This window comes from Pteropus medius, unplaced genomic scaffold (genome assembly GCF_902729225.1).
Source record: "Pteropus medius unplaced genomic scaffold, Ma_sr-lr_union100, whole genome shotgun sequence".
In the NCBI taxonomy this organism is placed as follows: Eukaryota; Metazoa; Chordata; class Mammalia; order Chiroptera; family Pteropodidae; genus Pteropus; species Pteropus medius.
The window spans coordinates 11,728,671-11,746,403 of record NW_024340692.1 but is presented as its reverse complement, the minus strand read 5'-3'; the positions used below and the strand labels follow the sequence as shown (position 1 = coordinate 11,746,403).

The window sequence follows — 17,733 nt, the reverse complement described above, 5'->3', positions numbered from 1 at the left end:
TGAGAGAAGGAGAAGGTTTGGAATGTGGGCTCAGTCTTTCCAACTTACCTGAATCCAGAAGCTAACTTAAAGTATACCATTTCTTCCTGTTCAACTTTTTATTTGCCTCTGCCTGCAAGAGGTTATTTTTTTTTCATTTCTTACATTATAATGTAGACTAATTCAGATGGAGAATCGTTAGTTATATGGTAATAATTTAGAAAGGTCACTGATTTTTTTTTGTATTAATAAGGCAATCACTCTTCTTAGCAAATAACCATTTATAATAAAAGATAATCTATCAAGGTGCATTTGACAATAACGTTAAAGAATTGTATATTATGGAAGGGTACTGGATAAGTGAACTTTCCTGGTAACCAAAGTATATTTGGATTCTGAAGCTTTACTAATTTTGACTGTCCTTTTCCTCAGATGTATTGTACATTTTCTTAGCTTCTTCCATGAAGTATATTAATTATGAATTAACTATTTACTTGAGGATTCAGAGTTACAGCAATAAAGGTTTTTGTTGTCTACGATGTGCTAGGCACTATTGTGAGTGCTTTATGTGTATTAAAATTAATTTATTCTTTGTAACCCTCCTCTACATAAAGGTAATTTTATTATTTCTGTCGTACAGTTGAGCAAAGAGGGATTAAGTAATCCACCCAAGATTACATAGATACTGTGTACCTTAGATAACATTCCTGGTAGAATTCTAACCCATGAAGCCTGGTTCTAGAGTTCTAAAGTCTTACTAATATTGCTTTACCGCTGTTCACTATTAGCATGGTTGTTTAATCTTACTAGCTATTGTGAAATAAAGCTGAATCTAGGAGGTACTTTGAAACTTGATTTTATAAAGTCATTGATTGAATGTTTAGGCAAAGATATAAAATTGTATGATCTGTACAACAATACATCATAACTTTTTCTGCAAATTATTAAGTAAAAGCCAAACTAGCTATGTAATTTTCTTACTGTGTGACCTTCCCACCCAAGTATCATCACTGTGTACTCTGACATGTCAGTTATATACAAAACTTTATTTCTGTATCACCAACAGAATCATAGTCACCTTTTTATCAATTTGTACCTTTAAAAATAAATCTCACTGACACTTTTTTAATGGAGTATGGGAAAGAAAATTCTTTACCGTTTTAAGAATTGGTTCATAGTGTTTGAGAGAATGTTATCTCATTATCAGAAGTAGAATATCATTTTTATAGACTTGATACCAGGCCATAATTATCTTTAATGTTTTTCTAAATTTTAGACAATAGATATCCAGGTGCAAGGAACATTAAAATGAATTTTAAGTACTGTCTCAGTTTTAAGACTGTATCGATGTGTTTGTGTATCTGTCAGTATTTTTATTGTTACCTTGCTTATAATAGGAAAACAACTCTGGAGTCCTTGGATTCTTAATTCCCATCTCATCATCAATATATTGCTAAGTCTTGTCTCTACTGCCATCCTCTTCTTTTTATTCTCACGCTGTTACCTTAGTGTAGGCTATTTTATATTTTGTCTAGATTGCCTGGAACTCCAACTTTAGCTATGTTTTTGTCCACTTGAAATGCATCTTAACTATGCATAGCTAAGTCATGGTTTTTATGTTATTCTTATTTATTACCTTTCATTGGCTTCCATTTGTATCTGAAATGTGTTCAAACTGCTTATCCTAGTATTCAGGGCCTCATATGATCTGGCCTAAACCTGCCATTCCAACTTTGTTTTCCACTGCTACCTTTAATATTCATCTTCACACCCAGCTAAATGGAAGGAAGTATAGTCTGTTTTGCCACAACCTGAGAGTTAGTGTAACATGAATTGGAATGTAATTTATTTGAGAATAAGGGAAAGGTGTCAGTTTAATTTAGAGTTTTTGTTGTTTCATTGTAATTTTTTTCCTCCCAGCATGTTCATATATTGAGTCACCAGTTAACAGCTGAAAGCAGAGTATTGTAATAGAGTGGAATATAGCAAGTTGCAGAGGAATGCAGTACTGTACACAGTACCCATTCATCGCGTTTTTTCCTTTTGTCTTGCTGTGACCAAACTCTTTTGGAAGTGATTATTATGTGATTCTCCTGGATCACTGAATTTTGCTCTTGTATCCATAACATGGCATCTTTAACTGTTCCTTAAATTATACTATTTTTGTTAGGATTGTTATTTTTCATGTTTATTCTGTATTGAATCATTATCTTCAATTCTTGGTGGCTCAAAAAACATAACTTGTGTACTCTTATTCTGTGATTTGCTCTGGGTTTGGTCAAGCAGTTTTTCTACTGTTTTCGCCTGCAATCACTGATATTGCTACAGTCATCTGACAAATCCACTGATTCTTGATAGTCTAAGATGCCCTCAGTTACATGTCTGGTAGTTGGTGGGAGCTGTCCGCCTTGGTTTTCTTTGTGACCTTTTATTCTCCAGTAGGCTAGATGAGGCTTTTTTATGTTATGGTAGAAGCTTTTCAAGAGAGCAAAAGTTTCCTCTATAAGTCTAGTCACTTCTTCCATTTATTTTTTCCAAGTAGTTTATTGAAGTACAATGGATAACAGTTGTAACAAACTGCACATATTTGAAGTGTACCATTGGATAAGTTTTGAAACTGTCGCTACAATCAAGAGAGTGAACAGATCTATCATCCCCACAAGTTTTCTTGCACCCTTTTGTAATTCCTCCTTTCTGCTATGATCCATCTCCCTTTTTGTATTCTCTATTCTGTTCCATGATGTATTTGTCTATGTCAGTACAGCATCATTTTGATTACTGGCGCTTCATAATTTTGAAATCACATACTGTTAGTTTTCCAACTTTTTTCTTTGTTTTCAAAGTTGCTTTACTTTTGTAGGATCTTTTATTTCCATACAAATTTTAGAATCACCTTGTCAGTTTCAACAAAAATGTCTACCAAGATTTCGATTGGGATTGTGTTGAATCTGCGGATCATTTGGAGTGAGTTGTCATCTTGGCAATACTGAATCTTCAGACCTATAAACAAGATATATCATTTCATTTATTTAGATATTTTCAATTCCAGCAGTGTTTTGTTATCATTATCTAGGTATTTCACATCATTTGTCATATTTATCCCTACTTCATTTTTTTGATGCTATTGAAAACAATAATTTTCTGATTGTTCATTACTAGTATTAGAAATGCAGGTGATTTTTCTATATTGACCTTGTATCTTGCAACCATGCTAAACTCACTTATTCTAGTAGGGTTTTTTGGTAGATTTCATCACATTTTCTTCATAGACGTTGATGACAAAAGACAGTTTGACTTTTTGCTTTTCAATCGACATACCTTTTATTGACTTTTCTTACCTGATTTTACTAAACTGTCCAGTACAATGTCGAATAGGAGGAAAGCATTCAGTCTTTTACCATTAAGCATGATGTTATTATAAGTATTTTGTAGATCTCTTTTTCAAGTTGTGGAATTTCCCCCTCTCTTGCAAATTTGCTGACAGTTTTTAATCAGAAGTGTTATTTGGATTTTGCCAGTGCCTTTTCAGCATTTATTGAGACTATCATAGTTTTTCCTTTTTAGTTTCTTGATATGATTAATTACATTTATTCATTTTAAATGTTAACCCCATTTACTTGTCATTATTATCCAAATTATATGTTATTAGATTTAATTTGCTAAAATTTTATTTAGACATTTGACATCTATGTTAATAAGGGATATTGGCCTGTGGTTTCTTATAATGTCTTTGTCTGGTTTTGGTATGAGGAAAATGCTGGCCTCATAAAATGAGATGGGAAGTGTTCTCTCCTCTTTGGTTTTCTAGAAGATATTGTGTTAAATTGACATTATTTCTTTTTTAAATATTTGGTAGAATTCATCAGTGATGCCATCTGTGGCTAGTTTTCTTCATAGTTAGAATTTTAATTGAAATTTCAATTTCTTTAAAAGATATAGGCCTATGCAGGATACTTATTTCTTTTCAGTGAACTGTTAGTTTGTGTCTTCAAGGAATTTGTCCATTTCATCCAAGTTGTCAACTTATTGTCATATAAAGTTATTCATAGTATTCCTTTATTATTTTAATATCTGTAGAATCTGTAGTGATGTCAGCTCTCTCATTTCTGATAGTAGTTATCTTTATTTCCTGGTCAGTATGACTAGAGGTAGTTTTCTTGAATAATTTTCTCACATGCATTTGTTATCAATTTTATTGATCTTTAAAAAAAAAAAACCCAGATTTTAGTTTCAGTGATTTTAATTTTCTATTTCATTGATTTCCCTCTGCTCTCTATTATCTTCTCTATTTTTTTTTTTTTTTTAAATTCGCTTACTTTGGGTTTCATTTGCTTATCTGTTTGTAGTGGAAGCTGAGGTCATTGATTTGTGATTTTTTTTCCTAATATAGATATTTAAAGCTATAAATTTCCCTTTAAGTACTGCTGTAGCAACGTCCCACAAATTTTACTCTGCCATATATATACATTTTTAAATTTCCCATTTGATTTCTTTTTTGATCCATGAGTTATTTAGAAGCATATTCTTTAGCTTCAAAATATTTGAGAGTTTTCCAGAAATCTTCTGTTATCAGTTTCTAATTTAATTCTACTGGGGTCAAGGAACATATATTGTAGACATTTTATTTTTATATACGGTAAAACCCCAGCAAACATTGCTTTTATTCTAGTTTAAAAAGTTATCTTTTAAAGAAATTTCATCAAAACAAATTAAATTTAGATTAAATTTAATATAACTATTTTTTCTGACTCCTATCCCTATCCTTTGGGGACTATTTATATGTGTATTAGACCACTTGTAGTTGTCTCACAATTCACTGATGCTCTTTCAGTTTTATTTTGTTCTTTTTGTGTGTGTTTCATTATGAACAATTTTTATTGCTATGCTTTCATGACCAGTAAGCTTTTCATTTGCAATGTCTGTTCTGCCATTAATCCCATCCAGTGTATTTTTTATCTTAGTTTAGTTTTTATCTCTAGAGCTTGGTTTGGGTTTTCTACATTCCCTAACTTTTTGACCACGTGGAATACAGTTATAACTGTTCCAGTGCTCTTTTTTGCTAATTCTAACACCTGGCTGAATTCTGGATCATTTTTGATTGGATGATTTTCTCCTCATTGTGTCTTGTGTTTTTCTGCCTATCTGCAGGTGTGATAATCTTTGATTGAATGCCAGATATTGTGATTTTACTTTGTTGTGTGCTGGGTATTGTCGTGGTGCTATAAATCTTGAGCTTTGTTCTGGAGTGTAGTTATATTACTTGGAGACAGTTTGATATGTTCATGTCTTGTGTTATGCTTCGTTTTACAGGTTTGGAACAGTACTCAATCTACAGCTAATTATTCTCCACTACCAGTTACCACAGGAATTACCTTCTTGAGCATTCTAACCAATTCCCTGTAAATTATGAGTTTCCTCAGTTTTGCTGGTGAGGCAGACATTGTTCTCAGGACTGTTGGAACACCGTGCACTATTCCCTTTACTAATCCTTTTGGTTTGTTTTCTCCCCTGTCTTGAGTAGTTTTATCGCACACATATGCTAATTGTTACTCTTGGATTCTTTCTCTGTGCAGCTCTTTCTTCTCTGGTACTCTTTCATATGAATTGTAAGCTGCCTTTTCTTTCTGGACTCTCAGCTTCACTTCCTCAATGTGGGGGGGGTCTACCAAGCTCTACCTCAGTTTCTCTTCTCAGTGCTGTGACCTGGAAACTTTCTCAAGGGTGTAAGATGGAGTTTATCATAGAACTCACCTCTGTTGTTTCCATTTCTCAGGGGTCACTGGCCTTCATTGCTTGATGTCAGTGTTTTCAAAATTATTGTTTTATATATTTGGATGGGTTTTTTTTTTTTTTTCAGGTGAGAGCATAAATTGGCTTCAACTTAATCCATCTTTGTTGGAAAAAAGTCTTTAAAATTAGTACTCTGGTGTAAAACAGTGAGATAGTATTACAAATAACAATTTTGATGAGTTTAATGTCAAATGATAATCATCTATTTTTGAGTGTGTGTGATTTACAGCTGTTTTTATTATTTTCCAATATTTTCATGATGTGAATGTACGAAGTCTGAAAGATTATACAAAAATGTCAGATCATTATCATAGTAATATGATTTGGGGGGATTTATGTATTTGAACACGTACAATAAAGAAATAAAGCTAAAAACAAAACACTATTTACGAACCAATGTAAAGAACTAAAAAAGTGCAAATCTGTTATTTCAGACTTTCAGCCTGAAGTCTGACATGACAGTATGTTAGGATAGAAGATACATCTCTAAATCAAGTCCTTAATTTGTAAATTATTATAGAAATCTTTGTGATGGATCATTTAGGTCATTGGAGCCAGATGCATAAATCTGTTCTGTTTGTTATAATTAAAATGGTATATCCTAAGGAAGAAATGCATTATGAGTTGGAATTGTGAAATATCTGATGAATTCATGTGCAGTAGAAGTATTGGATAATAATAGAAGAAGATATTGGGATTGCTGCCTACTGGTGAAGCGTTAGTTGTATTTAACAGTTGATTTCCCTCATGACACAGTTGATTTAAGTTATTTCTGTTTACAGAAAATTACTATGTGTAGTATATATGTCATGCATCAATTCTAAAATAATTTTTTAAAATATGTTTAATTTGGGGTAGCAAAGGAAATCTTTTCAAGTGCCCTTTACAAAGCAAAATGCAGACAAGCAGTTAATAATAACATCACAACCACCACCAACACCTCCAGATTTCAAAATCTTTTTAAAATGTGGAATTAGCTAGAGTAGTTTGCATGGTTTTTAAAATCTCCATTACTAAGTTTACAGTTGAGAAAAATGATGTTAAACTTTAAGTCATACCTCTCTGACTGAATTTTTGTTGAATTATCAAAGTCCTTTTAGAATATTGTTTGTAGTTATTTTTCTTTTAAGTGGCATTACTAGAAACAAGTCTGTCTGTTCCATCCTCTATTTAAGTAGTGATTTCTTTCTATTTTCCTCTTTATAATAGCCTTTATACTTACGTATCTATGACTCTAATTCATGGATATACAAAAGAAAGGAACATGAAGATTTGTCGTTTAAGTTCTCTATAGAAATTGTTGGGCCTCTGTGATTAAAGCCACATAATCTAACAGTATGCCTTGGAGAAAGGAAAAACAACTGAAGATATGGGATCATGACAGGAAAGATAACTCTTTGTTTTTTTCATTTACTTAGAAAAATTAGTTTAGTTTTGGTGTGTGTATGTGTTTGCCTGCACACATACTGGAAGAATGTATTGGAACTGTTACCTACAGATTAGGCAATAATTAAATGCTTATTTGCAGTATTTTGGAGTAGGAAGAGAAGGACCATCCTAACACTGCATAATAACAGACTTAATATAGTTATGTAAAAGTGCTACTTTTTAAAGACGATTGTTTGTTACCAAAACTTTAAAGATTGTTCTGTGGCAGGACTGTTTATGAAAATGTCAGTGATAAATGTCATTGGGATCTGGAAGTATATAGCATTTAATATACATGCAAAGCCATAGATACTTAGTAAAGATAATTGATACAGAATACCAAAATAGTAAATCAAGCTATTATTGTAATTTCATCTAGTTTACTATGTATATAAAATTTCTGAGTGCTGGTGCAAAATGATGCTGTGTTTTCTTTGGCATTATAGTTTTCTAAGTACTTGTTAAAATTCTGAGTTTAATATTAGTATTCGATATTCTGTTGATGTTGAACTTTAGACCTTGAGTAACTAATCTTCTGGACAGCATTTGTATGTTATTTTTCTAAGTACTAGACCATGTTATTTTATTTTTCTATGCTATAAAAGGTAACAGTAGAATTTACAAATTTTAAACAGTCACTTATCTGTGTAGGGGTCATGATATCTGTGAAACTTGATATGGTTTGATTTGAATTAATTTTCCTTTTGATTCCATATTCTCCAGGTTAGAGGAATATAAAATTGCACATGAGAAATTAGAATGATAATCTTACTTGACAGAACCTTAGCCCTTTTCCTTTTGTATTCCTATATATCAAACTAGAGCTTCGGGATACATTATGAAATAGTAAAGTTTATAGCTTAAAAAAACAAACAAACCTGGCTTTGGTGAAGAAATTGACTGTTTTCTCTGGCATCTTTTTAAGTGAAAAACAGAAAATCAGTAGTGGGAAGAAATCTGAAACCTTAGTTTTCTTCAGTTTTTTTTTTTTTTTTTTTTTTGGTTCTACTTTGGGCAAAAGCCTACCTGCTTCTAAAATGATAAGAATTCAGTATTGGTATGAAAGTAATTTGGGCAAAATATTTGTCACTCCACTCTGTTATGCCTGAAAATGTTTGATTAGAAACAGCTAAATAACTTTCTATATTTAGATATATGTAAAATGGTTGTTTGAGCTTCACAACCAGAGATATGTGCCATTATCATTTAATGGAACTATTTGTTTTAATACAATTTATATTTTTAAAACATTTTGTTAACTTAGAGAATTTTGGAAATTGAAGGTTTGCTGTTTTCCTTCTGTATCTCGGTATATTTTGTAGTAAGTCAGAGGCCAATTAATTGATTTTGAAATATATAACTATGTTATTCTGAGGTTATACTATACAAACTTTGAGTCAGGAATTTCTTCATACTATTACTATTTGGTAACATAGTGGCTTTAAAAACTTGAAAAACTTATTTGCCATATTATTGCAGAATTCCAGAAGTTCTGTATATTTTGCAAAATAATCATCTATTGAATAATTATTTTAAAATATTAATGCTTATAATATAATGTGAACTATTAATTTCAATGACATGTCTATGAAATATTTTCAAAATATAAAAACTTTTCAAGGGTAAACAAGGTGGGTTATATTAAAAGTCATTTTTTTATTTGTATAATTAGACTAGCTCTTCAAAAGAGGGTTGTTAAAAGTGAAGTGTTTTCAAAGTAAGAGTGTGTAAAATTAAGATATAAGGTTATAGTCATAGCTTTACCTTTTAATTTATGGTAAATGAAATTTGTCTTTCAGACGGCAAATGGCTACATCTTGTTTTTTCACATTACATCTACAAGAGGGGACAAATACCTTTATGAACCAGTGTATCCCAAGTAAGTTTGTCTTTCGTTTTTTTAACATTTGGTTTGTGTACTTTAATTCACAAAAACATTACAATTCTGTGTTGTCTGAAGTAGTTAAAAATGTTGTCTGAAGTGGTTAAAATAAGCTAAGCCAGCATTTTCAAAATAGTGTTTCAGAAATTACCAGGTCTTTGAACTGTCATTAGTTGAATAAAGAATTTTGTAATTAAATAAGTCTGAGAATCTTGGATGAATGTACTATATTCCCTCTTAGACATTCAGAATTAATATACTGCAGATCTAGCATTTTCCAGTACTGATCACGGAGGAGCTAAGTGATCATGAAGGGAAGAGATAAAATGTCAGTAAGCTGAAAGGGCACTCTTTCTTGTGTATTTTTTTGTATGTAGATAGAAAAAATATACTCCAAACAGTGGTTGGAATTTTAGGGAACATGGACTTTTGATCTTTAAACTATATTGTTCTACATATTTTTCACTGTTTTTTTCTTACTTTTTAAAAACCTTTTAAAATAAACATTTTATTGAAAGAACTTATGTTTTAAATCATAACATCTTTTTACAAAAAGATTAAGCCATTAAACCTGTATGAAAATATAAATGAATTTCACATTTCTAGATGGCGGAAGATGGTCAAAGTTTATTAGGTTGTAAGAAATTAAAGAGAAAATAGATTTCATTATGTGAAAATTTCAGTTTCTGAGAATTAACAGGAAAAAAAATAACATTAAAGGGGCAAGGAACAAACTGGGGAGAAAATTTGCAGTAAATTGGACCAAGGCTTACTATTTTTATAAAGGAGTTGTCATATATATTGCTAAGAAACACAAAGATTTCAAAATAGAAATAGGTAAAAGTAAGCTCATAAAAGGAATTATAATAAATAGCAAGCACAAGGGAAACTTGTGTTAATTAGTAACTCAGACTAAACATTAGTAACTCAAAATGAAACATTACATACAATTTTAAAAAAACCCTACACATTTCAGTATATAAAAATATTTGTATTCTTTAAAATTATTGCTCAGTGCTAGTGCTAGAATAGTAAAATGTGTTCTTATATACTTCTGTTACTAGATATGCACAAAGGTGTGATAATAGAGAATTGATTAAGTCCCCTGTTGTTTGTTCTTCTCAAATAATATATTCATTAAATATAATGGTTCAGAAAATTGTATAAACTTGAGAACTGATCTTATAATGCTAAGAAACAAGTCACAACATTATATATATAATATGATCACAACTTTGTAAAAAATCATCTAAAGAAAAAAGCAAGAACTATATATATAGTTATTGCTCATGAATGCTAGAACTGTAGTGATTTTTCACCTGCTTTGAACTTTTGAATTTTCCAGAATTTTTGATATGTATATATTATATTTAATGTAAAAAAACCAAACCATGTATTTGAAAAATTAAAAACAAAAAACCTACAATTTAAAAAGTGGTATTATAAGAGTTATGTCTTTAAATAACACTTGTTAACATTCTTGAGAATACACTTTTGGGAAAGGCAATGTATGCCATGTAGAATGTAGCTCAGGTTCCTTTATCATTTTAAGGACCTATCTAGATTTTCTTGATAGTATGTAGTCACTTCTTTTTGTAATAAATATTGTGTTAATTGAGGTGTTCTGAGTTTTGGAAGTCTTTTGTAAAGTACAGAAATTCTCTTGATGGTGGAATTTAATTTGATTATTTTTCAATAAAAATCTTTAATACAAAAAACTTTTGGCATATAAATTGTACAATTGTACTATTAAAATGGTATGGACATTGTGTAGGAAGTTGATATATTTAGAAATTTAAAATTCAGTTTTGTGGGTGATGTAAAGCTTATTGTTTTTCATTCTAAGTGATAATTTCGTGAGCCTTTTGGAGAACTGTTGTCAGTGTCTAAAATATCATTTACTTGTGCATTTTGAACTACTGCCTCTAAACCCATTGTATTACTCAATTTAGACATGCTCCTGTAAATAAAAAGCAATAATCAGAATCATCCGAACTTAACTGGATTAATTTATACTACTGTAGGTGGACTTGGTAGGGCAATAACATCTTTCAACAGTGAAAAATATTGTTTTCTGTATTTCAGCTGAACTAACATGATTTACATGTTTGCAGTGTTTTGGAATAGTATTTTGAGAATCACTTTTTGTGTTCCAGAAAGTTTTAAAAGGAATTTCTTGCCTTCTGATTCTGAGATTCCAGGGGTGGGGGGTCACTTAACTAAATAGTAATAGTCCTGACAGTGCATGAACTTCACTGTGTTTCTGTATGTAAGGCTAGAGAACTAATAAAGACCACTGTTTTTATTTTTAATTTGAGTGTTCTTTCATATATTATATTGGAGATTTTGGGTTTAAATACTTGAGCTCAGTGAAATGTATATAACCTTAGAGCAGCATGAAGTGATAGGCTTTGCATCAGATAGACCTGGAATTGAATGTCAGCTTTGCCTCTTTTCAGCTTTATAACTTCTTTTAAGTTATTTAATACCTCCAAAACCTTTTTCCTCATCTATAGAACGAGATTAAACATAGTAATTATTTCATAGGCTTAAATGACATCATGCATATTAAATGTTTAGGTAAATCCTAGCCCATGGGAAAATTAATAAAGGAAAACTGCTATTATCAATATATTTTTTCCTTCACCAAATTTTCACTTTGTTTCTAAAATTTAAGTGATTTTATATTTTATATAAATTATGTATTATATATGAAGTGATTTGTAATTTTTTAAATATTTGACTTGATGATAATGTGCTTTTCCCCCCCAGAGTTTAACTTCTAATAACTGCTACATAAAAAATCTTTGAAAAAAATTTCTTATATGGAAATAGTTTTGCAGAACAGATTAGAGTCAGCCTGTTGTATATTTGTCTACTGGACTACTTTAAAAAAAATTTTTTTTTAATTAAGTTTATTCGGGTAACATTGGTTAATATAATTATATAATTTTCAGATGTGCATTAACATTTGACATCTGTGTATTCTATTGTGTGTTTACCACCCAAAGTCCAGTTTCCTTCAGCTACCATATATTTGATCCCCTTTGCCCACTTCACCCTCCTCCTAAACCCCATATTTGACCCTCTTTACCCTGTCTACCTCCCTCTTCCTCCCTCACCCCACTAGTAACCACTTGTCTATAGTCTATATCCATGAGTATCTGTTTGTTTGTCCTGCTCATTTGTTGCTTTTAGGTTTATATCCGACATATAAGTGATATCATGTTGTTTTCAACTTTTTCTGTCTGGCTTATTTTGCTTAGCATGATTATCTCAAGGTCCATCCATATTGTTGCAAATGGCAGTATTTCATCTCTTCTTATGGCTGCGTAATATTCCATTATATATATGTACCACAGCTTCTTTAGCCAATCATCTATCGTAGGACACTTCAGTTGCTTCCATGTCCTGGCCACTGTGAATAATGCTGCTTTGAACATTGGTGTGCAAATATCTTTTTGGATATGGGTTTTCAAATCTTTGGTGTAAATACCCAGTACAGGGATTTCTGGATCATATGGTAGATCAATTCTTAGTTTTTTGAGGAACTTCCATACTTTTTTCCATAGTGGCTGTACCAATGCGCAGTTCTACCAACAGTGTATGAAGGTTCCTTTTTCTCTGCATCCTGTCCAACATTTGTTATTACTTGTCCTATTGAGTGTAGCTATTCTAACAGGTGTGAGATGGCATCTCATTGTGGTTTTGATTTGCATTTCCCTAATAGCTAGCAATGTTGAGCATCTTTTCATATATTCGTAGGCCATTTGTATGTCCTCTAGGGAGAAGTGTCTGTTCAGGTCCATTTCCCATTTTTTGATTTGATCATTTGTTTATTTGTTTTTATTGTGTTGTTTCAGTTCCTTCTATATTTTGGATATTAGGCCCTTATCGGGGGCGTTGATTGCAAATATATTTTCCATTCGGATTGTTTTCTCTTTGCCTTGTTGACGATTTCTTTTGCTGAGCAGAAGCTTTTTAATTTAATGTAGTCTCATTCATTTATTTCAGCTTTTAGTTGCCTTGCCTTTGAGGTCAAATTCATAAAATCCTCTTTAAGTCCATAAGTTTTCTTCTATGCATTTTATTGTTTCAGGTCTTATATTTAGGTCCTTAATCCATTTTCAGTAAATTTTGGTGTTTGGTGATAGACAACAGTCTAGTTTCATTCTTTGGCAGGTGGCTTTCCACTTTTCCCATTGCCATTTATTGAAGAGGCTTTCCTTTCTCCACTATATGCTTTTGGCTTCTTTGTTGAAAATTATTTGCCCGTATAAATATGGGTTTACTTCTAGACGTTCAATTTTGTTCCACTGGTCTGTGTGTCTCTTTTTCTGCCAATACCATGCCGTTTTGATTACTATCGCTTTGTAGTATAATTTGAAGTGATGCCTCCAGCCTTGTTCTTTTATCTCAGGATGGCTTTGGCAATTTGGGGTCTTTTGTGCTTCCATGCAAATCTGATGATCTTTTGTTCTATTTCTTTAAAAAATGCTGATGGGATTTTGATGGGGATTTGGGATTTTGTGGGGATTGCATTAAATCTGTATAATGCTTTAGGTAATATGGTCATTTTAAATATGTTGATTCTTTCAATCCAAGAACATGGAACATCTTTCCATTTCTTTGTATCTTCTTTGATTTCTTTTAATAGGGTCTTATGGTTTTCATTATATCGGTCCTTCATATGTTTCGTTAAATTTATTCCTATGTATTTTATTCTTTTTGTTGAAATTGCAAAAGGAATTATTTTTTCCACTTTTTCTGACGCTTCATTATTAGAGTATAGGAAAGCTATGGATTTTTGAATGTTGATTTTGTATCCAGAGACTTTACTGTATTTATTGTTTCTAGCAGTGTTCTTGTGGAGTCTTTAGGGTTTTCTATATAGAGAATCATGTAATCCACAAATACTGACAGTTTCACTTCTTTGTTTCCTATTTGGGCGCCTTTTATATCTTTCTCTTGTTCTCTTGTCTGAATGCACTTGCTAGGACCTCCAATGTTATGTTGAATAGGAGTGGCGATAGTGGACAGCCTTGTCTTGTTCCTGATCTTAGAGGGAAGGTTTTTAGTTTTTCACCATTAAATATAATATTGGCTGAGGGTTTGTCATAGATGGCCTTTATTATGTTAAGGTACTTTCCTTCTATACCAATTTTGTGAAGTGTTTTGATATAAATGGATGCTGTATCTTGCTGAAGGCTTTTTCGGCATCTATTGCTATGATCATATGATTCTTATTTTTTGTTTATGTGGTATATCACATTAATCAATTTGCATACGTTGAACTATCCCCGTGCCCCTGGGATGAAGCCCACTTGATCATGGTGTATAATCTTTTTAATATGTTGTTGTATTTGGTTCGCTAGTATCTTATTTAGGATTTTTGCATCTGTGTTCATGAGAGATACTGGTCTGTAGTTTTCTTTTTTTGTGTTACCTTTGCCAGGTTTTGGTATCAATATTGGATTCATAAAATGCGTTGGGAAGTATTGCCTCCTCTTCGGTTTTTTGGAAGAGTTTGAGTAGAATAGGTATTAAATCTTCTTTGAATGTTTGGCGGAATTCACTGGTGAAGCCATCTGGTTCTGGACTTTTACTTTTTGGGAGGTTTTTGATGATTATTTCAATTTCCATACTGTTAATCATTCTATTTAGATTTTCCAGTTCTTGATTCAGTCTAAGAAGGTTGTGTTTTTCTAAGTGCTGGTCCATTTCTTCTTAGTTATTAAATTTGGTGTTACATACTTTTTCATAGTATTCTTGTATGATCCTTTGTATTTCTGCGATGTCAGTTGTAATTTCTCCTATTTCATCCTGATTTTGTTTATTTGTATCCTTTCTCTTTTTTCTTTAGTGAGTCTAGCCAGGGGTTTATCAGTTTTTTTAACCTTCTCAAAGAACCAGCTCTTTGTTGCATTTCTTTTTTCTTTTTTCTTTTTTTGTTTTCAATTTCTTTTATTTCTGCTCTAATTTTGATGATTTCTTTTCTTCTGACTTTAGGCTTCATTTGTTCTTCCTTTTTTAGTTTTTTAAGATGAAGCGTTAGGTTGCTTATTTAGGCTCGTTCTTGTTTTTGGAGATAGGCCTGTAATGATATGAACTTTCCTCTTATGACCACTTTTGCTATTGGACTACTTTTTAATTGGGTTACTTAGTCCAGTAAGTTTCTTAGTTTTTCTATATAATTGGAATAAAAATATTTTTTCTTCAATTGTTTGGAGGATTATATGGGTTCAAGTTTTTAAAACCTGGAAAATAGTGGCTCATATATGGATTCGAGGAGAGTTTTTAAAGTTTTGACATTGCATCATCATTGTCATGTGTCATTGTAAGCATTTATGCAGTTCAAGATGCTATTCTAAGCACTTTTTCAAACTCAGTTAATCCTTGTAGCAACCCTGTGAGGAAGTTAGGTACAATTATTATACAAACTTCAGCATAGAGAGGGAAGTAACTCATTCATAGTCACACACTAGTAAGTGGCATAGCCAGGATTCAAACATAAGTGTTGTATCTTCAAAGTTTGTGCTCTTAATCACCAATTCTGTATTGCCTCAGCCCTGTTTATGCCCATCTAGCCATCTACTACTTTAGGATTTATTTGGGGAATAAGGAGTCAGAAAAAGGAGAAATGATCTGGAGTGGTTTATAATAGTCCTAAAGAATAGAGGCATCGGAATTGAGGCCAGTAGTTAGTAGCCCTCTTCTCAATTATAGAACCTATTGTCTCTTATTCCTCTATTCTAAATCTTATGAGTTCATCACATGAATTTTTCTAGAGTATCTTAACTTCCCTGTATTATGTGACAGCTTCTTAAGCTCAGACTGCATATCGTTTTCCATTGCACTCTATCTGAGAACAGGTCAGATGCCCCCATAATATTCCGTAGTTTCCACGTAATGTTTCCAGCATCCTTCCTGTTGATGTTGGAGTCAGCCCTTAACACCGATGGCAGTCTTATTAAATGCCTTTTTATGACTCAAAGGTCATTTATTATTTGACTAATAAATGTATTACTTTTATCTTTTGTGTCTTTATAAATTCCATTCTATGTTAAACTATCCCTTTATATTAGTTGTACAGACCAGTGGACAGACTTCTCCACTGAAGGTCATCTTGGCTTTTTCTTTTATGTCTTGGAAATTGCAGTGAAATTAATGGAGGAAGCTGTCAAGGATAAATCAGAAATAATTTGTGTTTAGCTTTAGAATGTATTCATGTGTTTATGTTTAAATATGAGTTTAGTAGATCTTGGAACTGCAAATCTTTTCATCATAATGAAAATAATTTCAATAAATATGTCATAATGTATACGTCGTTGAAAGCCAAGATTTTTCCCCTTCATTCTTTTTTTCTTGACACTCCTACTCTTAAACTCTTTTTTGTCAGAGACGTTCAGTAGATGAGACCTGTCAAAATTCTAAAAAGAAAAATTATTGTACTAAAAATTCAGTACATTTAATTATCAAATATTAAAGATATAGATATCTCCACTGAAAAAACTCACCTCAAAACAGCTATCAAAACTCAAAACTCCCATTCCTCGTGCCCCCCATTTCCAACACATTTCATTAGATTGTGAGACTTTACTAGACTGACTGTTAATGAATTAGTGCTAGGTGGGAGGCAAGGAAAGAGTAATTGAGGTTTGTGGTTTCTAACCTCAGCACAACTTACCCTTTCAGAAATCCAGACACATTTACTAAATTGCTTAGAGGAGAAAAGAGATCTGAATTAGTTACAGATGTGAAAGTTTCCCCCAACGTTTTTCTTTTTTTTTTTTTTTTTTTTTTTTTTTTTTTTTTTTTTTTTTTTTTTTTTTTTTTTTTTGCTATTAAGTTTCAAGTGTCAGTTTTCTGGAGAATAAACTTTAACTGCTTTTCTTTTTCCCTTAAGGATTTAGAAAGTTATTTCTAAACATATACCTTATTCTAAGTTAAGTTTATGAACTTAACAAAGTATGTTAGTTGTCCTAACATTTTTGATTTCCTTGATCTTCTCAAAACATCAGATGTATACTTTGATTTTAATATGTATACTATAAATGTACATGTGTGACCTTTAGCTATTGAACTTTGTATATTTTGTGTATCCATTAGCTTACATCATAATTGTATGAGCACTTAGTAATAAAATTGTTAGGGATATTATTGTATAAATTCTGGGCAGTGACTACTCCCCTGTTGACCACACTTCTAAGACTTGCACCTGAATCCAAAGAATGATACAACTGTTAAAAGACCTGCCCAATTCAGAGAGCCCTACATACTGTTCTTAACAGACTGAAGTCGGTCTAGATGTATGATAATATAAACAGAAGCTTTTTAAAATATATGTATATAAAAGCCTGGTGATAGAGGTACTTACTACCTCTTTTAGAAAATCTTCTGAAAAATAATTTTCGTCCATCCATCTGTCCATTTAAGTATTGAATTTTCTCAAGCTCCAGGACTGTTGTAGATACTGCAGATGCAGCAGTGGAAAAAAAGGTGGGGGCGGGGGGGGGGCGGACTCTAGAGCTTGCGTTCTTCAAGTAGACAGTAATAAATAAGTAAAAATACATTACAAATTAAGAGATACAATCTATGGAGAAAAATAAAGCAAGGAATGAGAATAGAGAGTGAGGATACAACTTGAAATAGAG

At 31.8% G+C, this 17,733-nt stretch overlaps 1 protein-coding gene across 5 annotated transcripts in view; it reads left to right on the top strand.

The window, feature by feature from the left end:
• The window catches only part of RIC1 (RIC1 partner of RAB6A GEF complex), an 89,911-nt gene that overhangs the window by 25,002 nt on the left and 47,176 nt on the right, over positions 1–17,733 (top strand). For all 5 annotated transcript variants that reach the window (XM_039881595.1, XM_039881634.1, XM_039881745.1 and 2 more), the window contains exon 3: positions 8,997–9,076. In XM_039881595.1, coding sequence (XP_039737529.1) covers positions 8,997–9,076 — 80 coding nt within the window. The remainder of the gene's footprint in view (positions 1–8,996; positions 9,077–17,733) is intronic.